The sequence below is a fragment of the Ursus arctos genome, unplaced genomic scaffold, assembly GCF_023065955.2.
Source record: "Ursus arctos isolate Adak ecotype North America unplaced genomic scaffold, UrsArc2.0 scaffold_5, whole genome shotgun sequence".
In the NCBI taxonomy this organism is placed as follows: Eukaryota; Metazoa; Chordata; class Mammalia; order Carnivora; family Ursidae; genus Ursus; species Ursus arctos.
This window is the reverse complement of record NW_026623067.1, coordinates 11,832,648-11,846,817: the sequence shown is the minus strand read 5'-3', so window position 1 is coordinate 11,846,817 and position 14,170 is coordinate 11,832,648. Positions and strand designations below refer to the sequence as shown.

At 39.9% G+C, this 14,170-nt stretch overlaps 1 protein-coding gene across 1 annotated transcript; it reads left to right on the top strand.

Moving 5' to 3' along the window:
• Positions 1-2,147: 2,147 nt before the first annotated feature.
• Positions 2,148-4,405, top strand: LOC113261925 (immunity-related GTPase family M protein 1-like). The gene is given in 3 exon segments (XM_026508235.4): positions 2,148-2,410; positions 2,412-2,583; positions 3,597-4,405. Coding segments are annotated over 3 exon segments (1,122 nt in total). The 5' UTR covers positions 2,148-2,149; the 3' UTR covers positions 4,286-4,405.
• Positions 4,406-14,170: the final 9,765 nt, after the last annotated feature.

Below are 14,170 nucleotides of genomic sequence, written 5' to 3'. Positions count from 1 at the left end.
CACTGGGAGCCTACTTCTTCCTCTCCCATCCCCCTGCTTGTGTTCCCTCTCTCGCTGGCTGTCTCTCTCTCTCTGTCAAATAAATAAATAAAATCTTAAAAAAAAAAAAAAAAGAAAGTCCACCAGGTAGCACTGTATGTGTAGCCCCCAGGAGGAGAGTCCACTAGGTAATCCCAACCATTTCTCTTTTCCAGTTCTGCCTTTTAAAAGCTTGACTATTACTACAAGGCTTGGCTTACATGGAAAGTTCATGGGAGTACTTAAATACTTAAATACGTAACAATAATAATCACTACAAAGCACCGACTTAAGAATCAGTAGGTTATTGTTTGGAAAGTTCATGTAACTTAAATGTTGAAGTGTATGGGGCAGGGATTTCTTAGGTGTGCAGTTAGGTATGCAGTTAGTGCTGAACGATATGGAAAATTCACTCTTCACTGCTGTTAAAATAATTAAATGGTTCTTGACTCTGAAGACATATGTATTGAGGATGTGTTGGTCCTCAGGATTGAAGGGTATGGAGAGTTGGCAAATCTTACGTCTGCCCTACAGACATCCTCAGTGGGACATCCTGCTCACCCAGGCTGGGTGGAGGAGTACCCATACCTGCCTAGCCTCCTGACTGAGTGACCCTCCTGATGTTCCTCTGCTCAGAGTCCCCTCCGTCTATAACCTGCTTAGGAGCTGACTACTGTACCATAGCTAGAGAGCATTCCTCTCCTCTGAGCAATGGTCTCCTCTGAGCTCCTAACATGTGCACATCTCCTAAATGAGCCCCTCTGCTGCTTTTCTTTTCAACAACTTTATTGTGATATAATTTACACATTCTATGATTCATCTCTTTAAAGTTTTCAGTCGCTTTGAATATATTTACAAAGTTGTACACCTGTCGTGATCAAATTTAGAACATTTTTGTTATCCAAAAGATATCCTGTACCTCTTGACTGCCACTTCTCTTTCCTGCATACCATTTGCCCTTCATATCTAGGAAATCCCCAATATATGTTCTGTGCCTAAGGATTTGCCTTTTCTGGACATTTCATATGAATATAATCATAGAACACATGGTCTGATGGGCGGTCTGCTTTCACTGCGCATGTTTTGGGGTTGATCCATGTTGTGGCAGGTATCAGTACTTCATTTCTTTTCTTGCCCAATACTGATGTCTGGTATGGATAGACCGCTTTTTTTTATCCATTGAACAGTGGACCAACAACTGTTAATTCCACCTGAGAGGCTACTGTAATAATGCTGCGGTGAACATTTGCATGCAACTTTTTGGTGGATGTATGTTTTCATCCCTCTTAGGTATACACCTAGGAATGTAATTGCTGGGTCATTTAGTGACACTGTTTAAATTATTTTACCAGTTTTATTGGGAAATAATTGGCATACATCACTGTAGGAGTTTAAGGCCTACACCCTGATGATTTGACTTCTATATATCGTGAAGTAATTACCACAATAAATTCAGCCAAAATCCACCATCTCAGTAAAAGGAAAAGAAAGGAGAAAAAAGAGAAAAAATGTCTTGTGATGAGAACTTTTACGGTGTATTCCCTATAAACTTTCCTATAAATCATACAGCAGTGTTATTTATAGTCATCAGGTTGTACATTACATCCCTAGTACTTACTTATCTTATAACTGACATCTTGTACCTTTTGAACACTTCCTGCAATTCCCCCTCCTCTCACTCTGTGCCTCTGTCAATCCACAAGTCTGTTCTCTTTTTCTATGAATTTAGTTTATTTTAATTTTAGATTCCACACATCAGTTAGATCTTGCAGTATTTGTCTGTCTGATTTATTTTGCTTAGCATGATGTTTCAAGGTCCATACATGTTGTTACAAATGATAGGATTTCCTCATTTTCTATGGTTGAATATGTTTACATTTTTGACAAATTATCAAACATTTTTTGCAGAGACTTGCTGTTTGTCATCTAAGTGGCTTTGCAGGGAGTTGGGTGTGGATCTGACACCCTCACTTTGGGTTACCAAATCTGATGATGCCTCCGCCACTCTGTGTGCCTGGCCCTCCTAACTCCCCTGCTTTTCCTATTTCTGCAGGACACTCCACTGCTCCGTGGTGGGACACAGCCCACCCACTCTCTTCACACCCCATTACTTACATCCTCCACCTCTGATATGCCTTACAATACGGGCTGGAGTGTCTTCCCTAAGGAGATTGCCATCAACATGGAAAAGGCCTTGGGAGGAGGGAATTTGTTGGAGGTGGTCTCTGTGGTTAGGGGGACCTTGAAAAAAGCATCCAATGCCCCAGTGAGCATTGCAGTGACTGGGGACTCCAGCAATGGCATGTCCTCTTTCATCAATGCACTGCATGAAGAGGAGGACTCAGCTCCCACTGGGGTAGTGAGGACCACCCAGATTCCCACTCGCTACTCCCCCCCACCACTTTCCCAACGTTGTGCTGAGGGACCTACCTGGAACAGGGGCAGCTATCCAAAGCCTGGAGAACTATATGGAAGAGATGAAGTTTAGCCAGTATGACCTCTTCATCATCATTGCATCTGAACAGTTCAGCATGAATCTTGTGAAGCTTGCTAAAACCATCCAAGGCTCCTACCGATCTTCCTACTTCTTATGGTCCATAGATGAGTGAGAAACAAACTGAGGGTTTCAGAGGAGAGGGAGGTGGAAATGGGATAGGCTGGTGATGGATAGTAAGGAGGGCACATATTGCATGGTGCACTGGGTGTTATATGCAACTAATGAATCATGGAACTTTACATCAAAAACCAGGGATGTACTGTATGGTGACTAACATAATATAATAAAAAATATTATTAAAAAAAAGAAAGAAAGGAGGGGTATTTAAGCATGATCAGGGAGGGAAGGGGAAACTAGCACAAATTCTACTTGCTTATTTCCCCAGGGCCAGCTATGTTTCTCTCCTCTCAACACTTAATGTTTTCACAGAGTAGTCATAATTGCTCATAAACTAAGATGTAAATATCCCATTGTTTCTTGGAGTGAGAATGAGTGTAGAAAAGTCTACAATTATTACAGTAACCCTCTAAGTGATAAAAACCAGTTTCCAGAGAGACGTGACAGATTTTTCTCAGAAAAAACAAAGCTCACAGTTTTATTTCATACAAATCATAAATGTGTGACTTTTATTACTCTGGGAAAAGTAGATTGTTGCCTAATGGGACTGTTACTTGAACACATTTCTTCCCAATATGGAATTATTAACTCAGTATACTTGGGCCCAGGATACTCTGAGTTAGAATGGTGGGGAAATGAACCAACCCCACATTCTAACCTTGTCAATAGGAGAACATGTTCTTACTGTTCGTGGCAGAGTCGTTTTAGAACTAACAGCAACCGTGATACAGCTCTCTCTCATTTTGCCAGTAAGAGAATTAAGTGCAGTCTCTCACTTTAGGTTAGTGACTTGCTCAGAACCCACATAGCAAGAAAATGACAAAGGCAAAATCCAAATGTAAGCCTTTTCCATGAGATCAAAAATGACTGTTCTATTCTCTAATCCTAATATAATTAGAACTTCAATAAATATCTATTGGACAACAACAAAAACAACAACAACAACAAAAAAAACCCATCCAAGGCTTAGGAAAGAGGTTCTATGTCATCTGGACCAAGCTGGACAGGGACCTCAGCAGAAGTGCTTTCTTGGAGGAAAGACTCCTGAAGAATATTCGGGAGAATATCCACGAAACTCTCCAAAAGGAGGAAGTCTGTGAACCCAACATATTCCTGGTCTCCAGCCTTGAACCTTTATTGCATGACTTCCCAAAGCTTAGGGGCACCTTGCACAGGGACATTTCTGACATCAGGTACCATGGTCCCCTACAGAGTCTGTCCCACACTTATGAGAAGGCCATCAAGGACAAAGTGACCACTTGCAAGGGGAAAATAGCCTCAAAGTCTTTTGACACGCTTGGCATCTGGAATGCAGATGATCTGGAGGAGAGTCTGATGGCCTACTGCTTGCTCTTTGGTGTGGATGATGAATCTCTCCAGCAGATGGCTCAGAGTATGGGGAAACCCATGGAGGAGTACAGGGCCATTATGAAGTCTCAGGATCTATACACCGTCCTCAGAGAGGACTGGCCATTATCTTGCATGAATTGTAATATAGTCTCTTGCTTATATTCAATTCTGAGATACATCCCACTGTTAGGTGACTTTATTTTCAACTCCCTGAGGAAGTGGAAACACAGACACCTCCTTGAAATAGTTGCCAAGGACACCAGGGCCATCCTGAAGAAAATCCTGAGACAGTCCATCATCTGAGGAAGTGATGCCTCAGCAGGCTCCTTCTGGAGGGAGGTCAGGACATCTGGGATCCTCTCCTCACACTTTCCCATTTCTGAATTGTCAATCAAGCTCAATTACTTCCACGTTCATTGATTCTATGTTCCCCGAGGTATAAGAGATGACTTGCTCATTTTGAACCCATGTCAGGAAATTCCCAAATATGTTCTACTTTTGTCATTTTTTAAATGTATCCAAAGGTGGCAGAAAAGATCTGTTCAGTGTGACATACAATCTCATTCTGACATCCCCTTATCACTTAACTATCAATCATTTCTCTAACACCCATGTTCTTTCAGTTCTCATCTCACTCTGTGGTCACACACAATCTTGACCTACCCGTAGGTCAGTGGTAGACACTCTAAGATGGCCTCCAACATTTTCTCCTATTTTCATGGCTATGTTTAATCCCTTTCCCTGGAGTGACTAATAGAATATGGCAGCAATAATGGAATGTCCAAAAAGTCCAGAACTTTGTTATGGAAAGTGTAGCTCTGGCTTATAAACACTCTGTTCACTGTCTCTGTCTTACCCCTGCTCCAGCTCTGTCTCCCTCTCTCTCACTCTCTGTCTGCCTCTCCCTTTTCTTCTCTCTGCCTAGTAACCATAGAAATTTTAAACTAACCTGCTGTAGAGGCCCTGAAGAATTAGAGGCCATGGGGATGAGAACCGAGGCTGCCTGTATTAACTGCCAGCCATGGAAGTAAGTCATTTTGGGAGTAAATCCTCCAGCCCCAGCAAGGCTTTGGAAGATGCAGCCCAGCTGATAGCTTGACTACAACCTCAGGAGAGACCCTTATCCAGAACCACACAACTGAGATTGTTCCTGGATTTCTGACCCTCATAATCTATAAGCAAATAAACCTTTGTATTAAGCAACAAAGTTTCAGGTAATTTGATCCACACCAACAGGTAGCAGATAATGCAATCAAGAAGTTCCTTAGAGGGGGCACCTGAGTGACTCAGTCATTAAGCATCTGCCTTTGGCTCAGGGGGTGAATCCGGCGATCTGGGATCTAGCCCCACATTAGGCTCCTACTCTGGGAGCCTGCTTCTTCCTCTCCCACTTCCCATGCTTGTGTTCCCTCTCTTGCTGGCTGTCTCTATCTCTGTCAAATAAATAAATGAATAAAATCTTAAAGAAGAAAGAAGAAGAAGAAGAAGAAGAAGAAGAAGAAGAAGAAGAAGAAGAAGAAGAAGAAGTTCCTTAGAGAACTGGCAGTTGTGGGAAACGTCCTTCTGTGACACTCACTCCTGCAAGGATCCAGCATGAAGAAGCTACACCCTCTCCAATTATAGCCCTTCCCTCCTTGGCTCTGGACATGCCCTTCCATGCTTTCTATTGAAGGACCAGCCTCTGCCAACATTCACAGGTCATTTCATCCAGCCTCAGACCACACAGACTTATCCAGTTTGAGGCTCTGGATTTAAGAAGAGAAAGCAGGGGAAAAAAGAAAAGAAAAAAGAGGGAAGGTGCTAGATAAAGCCATGCTCAGTAGTGAGAGAGAGAGTAAATGACAGTTTAATGTGAGCACTCCCCCAAGGAAGAGGAGGCTAGGTTTCTCCCTGAAGGTGTCCTGTGCAACACCTCTAATTCCCATTCTCACTTGGACTAGTTGCTCTCCCAGCCTGGAGCTCAGGCCTAATTCACATCCATCAGTTACCTTGGTGGTGCGGGTGCTTCTTGGATTCCCTGTTCCCTGCTCATTTACATTGCATCCATTCCCAAGGAAAGTGAGAATAAAAGTTCTCTGTGTGGTGAACTTTCTGAACCTTTGCATTTCCATTAATGCCTTTATTTTGTGATTGCTTTCAATAAATAGTTTAACTGAGTAGGATTCTGGATACAACATCATATTCTCTTAGAACTCTGAATATCTAACTTCAGGAATGCCACGTTGCCAGTAAAAAACCCTATGCCAATTCCTTTCACATTCTTTGGATGAACACCTCTTGTCTCCATGGAAAATTGTAGGATCTCTTCACCCCTGGGGTTCAGAAATGTCTCCAGGGACCAGTGACCTGGAGAACTTCCATCAGCACTCAACATTCAGAAGCCTCCATAAATTAATATTTAATGTCAACATTAATACCAAAAGATTAATTACTTTCCATATATCTGTGATTCAATTCTTTTAACACTGTGTCACTGAACTTATTTATCTGTTCTCTGTCAATGCCTATCCTCTCTTTTTTCACAATTATGACGACTGCCATTAGGAGCACATGTCCACAATGTCTCCTGCACATATTTGCAGAGTGACTCTTAGGTAGAGTGTTAAGAGTGGAAATGCTGAGTCCTGAGGCACATGAATATGCAGTTTTAGGATTCAGCCATACTGTTTCTTCAAAGTGATTGTATTGCTTTATATTCCCAGCAGCCATGTTTCAGAGATTCTATCAACTTACATTCTCACCAATACCTGAACTTGTCCAACTTTTTAAACTTTGCAATTGAACAAATTAACCATGTCATCTCATAGTGCACAGAGATAAATTCGACTCATTACTACTTAATTTGTGTAATTTCTCTATTTCTTCCCCATACATGTTTCTTTTTCTATGAACATTCTGTTCATGTCTTTTGCCCACCTCCATGCTGGATTGTCTCAGTTTTTCTTAGTGACTTCTGTAATTTTTAAAATACTTTCCTTCAAACGATCATTAGTTGACTACATTTATGCAAAAATCTTCTCCAGATTTGTGGATATTTTTAAACTTTCTTTATGCATTTGTTTTCATGAAGAGAATCTTTTCACTTTAATGTAGTCAAAAGTGTCACATTGGTCAGCCTGTGTTATACAGCTGTCATCTTGGTATATTTATATGGGTATCATCTCATTTAAGAAATCTTTCCCTAGGAGAAAAAGAAGGAATTAAGATGGCAGAGGAGTAAGAGACTCTAACTTCATCTGGTTTATAGAATTCAGCTTGATAGTTATCAACTCATTCTGAACACTTGCATAATTAACTGATGATCTTAGAAAAGAATTGCTAAAGTAAAAAAGCAAACCACTTTTTTTTTTTCAAATAGAAGAGCAACCACTTTTTGCAAGGTAAAAGGTGCAGAGACATTAACCCAGGGAGATATATCAGAAGATAAAGTGCAGGGGGTGGATCTGGCTTAAGGAGGTTACCAAAAAGTATTTAAGCAGTGGAAGCACAAAATTGGAAGTTTTGAAGTCTGCAGTGGTGGGAGACATCCTGCCTGAAAGGCTCAGGTAGTGAAGCAGGGCAGAATCCTAGGTGGGACAGTACGGTCTTAGGATCTTCAGGGCCACAAAAGAATGGGGTTGCCTGAGTATGACAGAGTTCCCAAGCATCAGAGGAGGAAAGCCTGATGCAAACAGCAAATTTAGGAACCAACTTTCTACTATGGGTTGCCATACCCGCAAACTGCTGCTTGGTGAGGTGACCACTCTCTAAGCAGGAGCCAAGCAAAGAGCAGAAGCCCATTGAGACCCCCTCATCTGTGCCACTAGATCTATAAAGTTTGGAGACTTGTAACAGGGTTGCATGCCTGAGATACAAAATGCTCAGTCACAGGCTGGGTGAACATAGATTCAGACGGAAACCAGGGAGACAAGACTGATTGACTGCTTTTCTGTGAGGGCACACTGAAGAGTGGGGGTATGAACTTTCAGCTCTGGGGCTAAAGATTGGGGAGTCACCATTTTTAACCCCCCCCCCCATTGGTGTTGAAAGCCTTCAGGTAGCAAAACAGCACCACATAGTACAATCCAAAACCACTTGCACTAAGTCTGGCCCCCTGGCGAGGGTGGTGCATTTCACTGGGGCAAAAACACCTGAGAATCAGTACAACAGGACTCTCCCCCAGAAGACCAGCAGGAACATGAGGCTACTACCAAGTTTACTGATCATACAGAACCACAAAACTTAAGCTCTAGGGTAAAACGGTATACAACATTCATTTTTTTTTATTCTATAGTCTTTCCATTTTATTTTATATTTATTTATTTTTAATGATTTTATGTATTTATTTGACAGAAAGAGTGAGAGAGCACAAGCAGGGGGAACAGCAGAGGGAGAGGGAGAGGGAGAAGCAGGCTCCCTGCTGAGCAGGGAGCCAGATGCGGGGCTCAATCCCAGGACCCTGGGATCTTGACCTGAGCCAAAGGCAGATGCTTGACCATCTGAGCCACCCAAGTGCCCCAAGTCTTTCAGGTTTTTTTTTTTTTCTTTTTAGCAATTTTCTTATTTTATCAATTCCCTCTTTGAGTCCTCTTTAATTTTTATTTTTATATTTATGTTATATGTATAATTTCATTTTTGGTTTCCTTTCATTGTATTCAATTTTACTTTTGGGTAAATAACAGTCTTTCCTTCTTTCCTATTTTGGGATATAGTTTCTTCAAACAAACAACTCAAAATACACCCAGGATCTAGTTTATTTTGTGTTCTGTTCTCCTCCTTGTTTGGTTACTTCTTTCTGCCTCTCTCTCTCTCTCTCTCTCTTTTTTTGTTTTGATTCTGTTCTCTTCCAATTTCCTTAAAGCATGTATTTCTGGTGTTGCTGCCCATTTTGCATTTTCTTTCTCTTTCATCTACTACTTTGTGGACATATGATGAGTTGGAAAAGCTCACCCCAAAAAAGAGCAGGTAGCAGTACTCACCTACAGGGATTTAATTAATATGGATACAAGTAAGATGTCAGAAATAGAATTCAAAACAAGTATAAGGATGGTAGCTGGGCTTGAAAAAAGTATAGGAGACTCTAGACAATCTCTTACGGGAGAAATAAAAGAACTAAAATCTAACCAGGCCAAAATCAAAATGGCTATTACTGAGATGCAATAAAAAAAGGAGCCTCTAACTGCTAAGATATATGAGGCAGAAGGGAGAGTCAGTGATATAGAAGACAAAAAGATGGAGAATAAGGAAGCTGAGAAAAGGAGCGATAAACAACTACTAGATCACAAAGGGAGGATTCGAGAGATCAGTGATACTATGAAGCAAAAACAATATTAGAATAGGGGCCCCTGGGTGGCTCAGCCATTAAGCGTCTACCTTTGGCTCAGGGCATGATCCCGGCATTCTGGGATGGAGCCCCACATCAGGCTCCCTTGCTGGAAGCCTGCTTCTTCTTCTCCCACTCCCCCTGCTTGTGTTCCCTCTCTCACGGGCTGTCTCTATCTCTGTCAAATAAATAAATAAAATTTAAAAAAAAGAATGTAAAAAACAATATTAGAATAATTAGGGTCTCAGAGGAAAGAGGGAAGGCAGAAGTTTATTTGAACAAAGGAAAGCTGAGAACATCCCTAATCTGGGGAAGGAAACTGGCCTTCAAGTCCTGGAGGCACAGAGAACTCCCCTATAATCAATAAAAATAGGTAAACAACTTGACCTATAATAGTGAAGCTTGCAAATTTCAGAGATAAAGAGAAAATCCTGAAAGCAGCTCAGGACAAGAGGTCCTTAACCTACAAGGGTAGAAACATAAGACTGGCAGCAGACATGTCCACAGAGACCTGGCAGGCTAAAGGACTGGCATGATATATTCAAGGTGATAAATGAGAAAAATATGCAGCCAAAAAGACTTTATGAAGCAAGGCTATCATTGAGAATAGAAAGAGAGATAAAGAGCACCCAGGACAAAGAGAAACTAAAAGAATTTGTGGTCACTAAAACATCCCTGCAAGAAATATTGAAGGGGATCCTGTAAGTGAAGCGAGAGCCCAAAGTGACGTAGACCAGAAAGACAGAAAGTGACAATATACAGAAAACCTGACTTTACAGGAATACAATGGCACTAAATTCATATCTTTCAATAATTACTCAGATACTAAATACTCTAATCAGGAGACACAGCGTGTCAGATTGGATAAAAAGCAAGACCTATTGCTATGTTATCTATAAGAGACTCATTTTAGACACAAAGCCACATCCAGATTGAAAATGAGAGGGTGGAGAATCATTTATCATGGTGGTGGACATCAAAAGAAAGCTGGGTTAGCAATTTTTATATCAGACAAATTAGATTTTAAACCAAAGATTGCACCAAATGTTGGGTACTTGTTCTTTCTGATGGCTGAATAATATTCCATTGTATATACGGACCACATCTTCTTATCCAGTCATCTGTTGAAGGGCATCTCGGCTCCTTCCACAATTTAGCTATTGTGAACAATGCTACTCTGAACATTGGGGTGCATATGACCCTTCTCTTCACTATGTCTGTATTTTGGGAGGAGATAATCCTAAATGAAATAAGTCAAGCAGAAAAAGACATTATCATATGGTTTCGCTCATTTATGGAACATAAAAAATAGAAGGAAGATTGGTAGGAGAAGGAGGGGAAGAATGAAGGGAGGGTAAACAGAAGGGAGAATGAACCATGAGAGACTATGGACTCTGGGAAACAAACTGAGGGTTTCAGAGGTGATGGGAGTGGGGGACTGGGATAAGTCGGTGATGGGTATTAAAGAGGGCACATATTGCATGGTGCACTGGGTGTTATACACAAATAATGAATCATAAAACACTAAATCAAAAATTAAGGATATGCTGTATGGTGACTAACATAACATAATAAAAATTATGATAAAAATTCTATGAAATTAGAGTCATGTAAAAAATAATGTAACATTGTCAACTATACTCAAATAAATAATTAAAAATAAAATATTTAACTTAAAAATTAAAAAAAAAATAAACCAAACACTTCAATAAGAGATGTAGCAGGATACCATATAATAATTAAGGGGTCTATCCAAAAAGATCTCACCATTGTAAATATTTATGTCCCTAACATAGGAGCAGTCAATTATATAAACCAATCAACAACAAAATTAAAGAAACACTGATAATAATACAATAAGAGTAGAGGAACTTAACACCCCACTCACAGCAATGGACAGATCATCAAAGCTGATGGAAGATCAACAAGGAAATAAGAGCATTGAATGACACACTGGGCCAGATCGACTTCACAGATATATGCAGAGAAGGCCATCCTAAAGCAACAGAATACACATTATTCCCAAGTGCACATGGAACATTCTCCAGAATAGAGCACATAATGGGTCACAAAACAGGTTTCAACCAATACCAAAAGACGGGGCTTATTCCCTGCATATTTTCAGACCACAATATTTTCAATCTTGAACTAAATCATAGGAGGAAATGTGGAAGGAATACATGGAGATGAAGGAACATCCTACTGAAGAATGGATGGGTCAACCAGGAAATTAAAGAATTAAAAACTCTTGGAAGCAAATGAAACTGGAAATAAACTTTTAAAAACCTTTGGAATGCAGTAAAGCTGGTTTTAAGAGGGAAGTACATAGCAATCCAAACCATTCTCAAGAAACAAAAAAGTCTCAAATACACAACCTAAGATCACACCTACAGGAGCTGGAAAAAAAGAACAGCAAATCAAGCCTACATCCAGGGGAGAAGAGAAATCATGAAGGTTAGAGCAGAAATGAATGAAATAGAACTCAAAGAAGAGTAGAACAGATTAATGAAGCCAGGAGCCAGTTCTTTGAAAAATTAAGAAGACTGATAAACCCCTAGCCAGACTTATCAAAAAGAAAAGAGAAAGACCCAATTTAAGAAAATGGAAAATGAGAGAATGAGATCACAACCAACACCGAAAAAATACAAAAGGTCATCAGAGCATATTGTGAGCAACTTTATGCCAACGAATTAGGCCATCTGGAAGAAATGGAAGCATTCCTAGAAACATATAAGCTAACAAAACTGAACCAGGAAGAAATAGAAAGCCTGAACAGACCCATAACCAGCAAAGAAATTGAAGCAGTAATCAAAATCTCCCAAAAAACAAGAGTCCAGGACTAGATGTCTACCCAGTGGATATATACCAAACATTTAAAGAACTAATACCTATTCTTCAGAAGCTACTTCAAAAAATAGAAATGGAAGCAAAACTTCCAAATTCGTTCTATGAGGCCAGCATTACCTTGATTCCAAAACCAGACAAAGACCCCACCAAAAAGGAGAATTACAAGCCAATATCTCTGATGAACATGGATGCAAATATTCTCACCAAGATACTAGTAAATAGGATCCAACAACACTTTAAAAGGATTATTCACCACGACCAAATGGGAATTATTCCTGGGCTGGAAGTGTGGTTCAACATCTGCAAATCAATGAATGTGATACACCACATTAAAAAAAGAAAAGACAAAACCATATGATCCTCTCAAGATGCAGGGGAAAAAAATTAACAAAAGAGAGCATCCTTTCTGATTAAAACTCTCTACAATCAAGAGATAGAGGGAACATAACTCAGTATCATAAAACTCATCTATGATAAGCCCACAGCAAATATCATCTGCAGTGGGGAAAAACTGAGGACTTTTCCCCTAAGGTCAGGAACATGACAGGAATGCCCACTCTCACCACTGTTGTTTAACATAACTAGAAGTCCTACACTCAGAGTTCAGAAAACAAAAAGAAATAAAGGGCATCTAGATTGGCAAATAAAAAGTCAAACTCTCACTCTTTGCAAAAGACATGATACTCTATGTAGGAAACTCAAAAGACTCCACCAAACTATTGCTAGAACTGATACAGGAATTCAGCAAAGTGGCAGGATAAAAAAAAAAAATCAATGCACAGAAGTCACTTCATTTCTATACACTAACAAGGACACAGAAGAAAGAGAAATCAAGGAATCGACCACATTTACAATTTCACTAGAAAACATAAGATACCTAGAAAGAAACCTAACCAAAGAGGTAAAGGGTCTATACTCTGAAAACTATAGAACACTTATTAAAGAAATTGAGGAAGGCATGAAGGAATGGAAAAATGTTCCATGCTCATGAATTGGAAGAACAAATGTTGTTAAAATGTCTATGCTATCCAAAGCAATCTTCCTACTGAAATAACAATACTATACCTACCAAATCCCATGAGCATTTTTCATAGACCTGGAACAAACAATCTTAAAATTTTTATGGAACCAGAGGGGTCCCAAATAGCCAGAAGAATATTGAAAAAGAAAACCAAAGCTGGTGGCATCACAATTCTGGACTTCAAACTGTATTACTAATCTGTAATCATGAAGACTGTGTGGTACGGGTACAAAAAAGACACATAGATTCATGGAACAGAATAGAGACCCCAGAAATGGACCCTCAATTCTATGGTCAACTAATCTTCAAAAAGGCAGGAAAGAATATCCAATGGAAAAATGACAGTCTCTTCTTCAATAAATGGTGCTTGGAAAATTGGATAGCCACATGCAGAAGAATGAAACTGGACCATTTTCTTACACCATACACAGAAATAGATTCAGAATGAATCTCAGATGATGAGATGAAATGATGAACGACCTAAGTGTGAGCAGGAATCTATCAAAATCCTAGAGGAGAACAGAGGCAGCAAACTCTTCAACCTTGGCCACAACAACTTCTGGATAGACGTGTCTCTAAACCCAAGGGAAACAAAAGCAAAAATGAACTATTGGGACTTCATCAACATAAAAAGCTTCTGCACAGCAAGGAAATACTCAACAAAACTAAAAGGCAACCCACAAAATGGGAGAAGGTATTTGCAAATGAAATATCAGTTAAAGGGCGAGTATCCAAGATCTATAAAGAACTTATCAAATTCAACACCCAAAAAGCAAATAATCCAGTCAAGAAATGGGCAGAAGATATGAACAGACATTTCTCTGAAGAACACATACACATGGCCAACAGACATGAAAAAATGCTCCACATCACTTGGCATCAGGAAAAAAAAAATCAAAACCACAATGAGATACCATCTCATGCCAGTCAGAATGGTTAAAATTAACAAGACAGGAAACAACAAATGTTGGTGAGGATGTGGAGAAAGGGGAACCCTCCTACACATCCAGCATTGGGC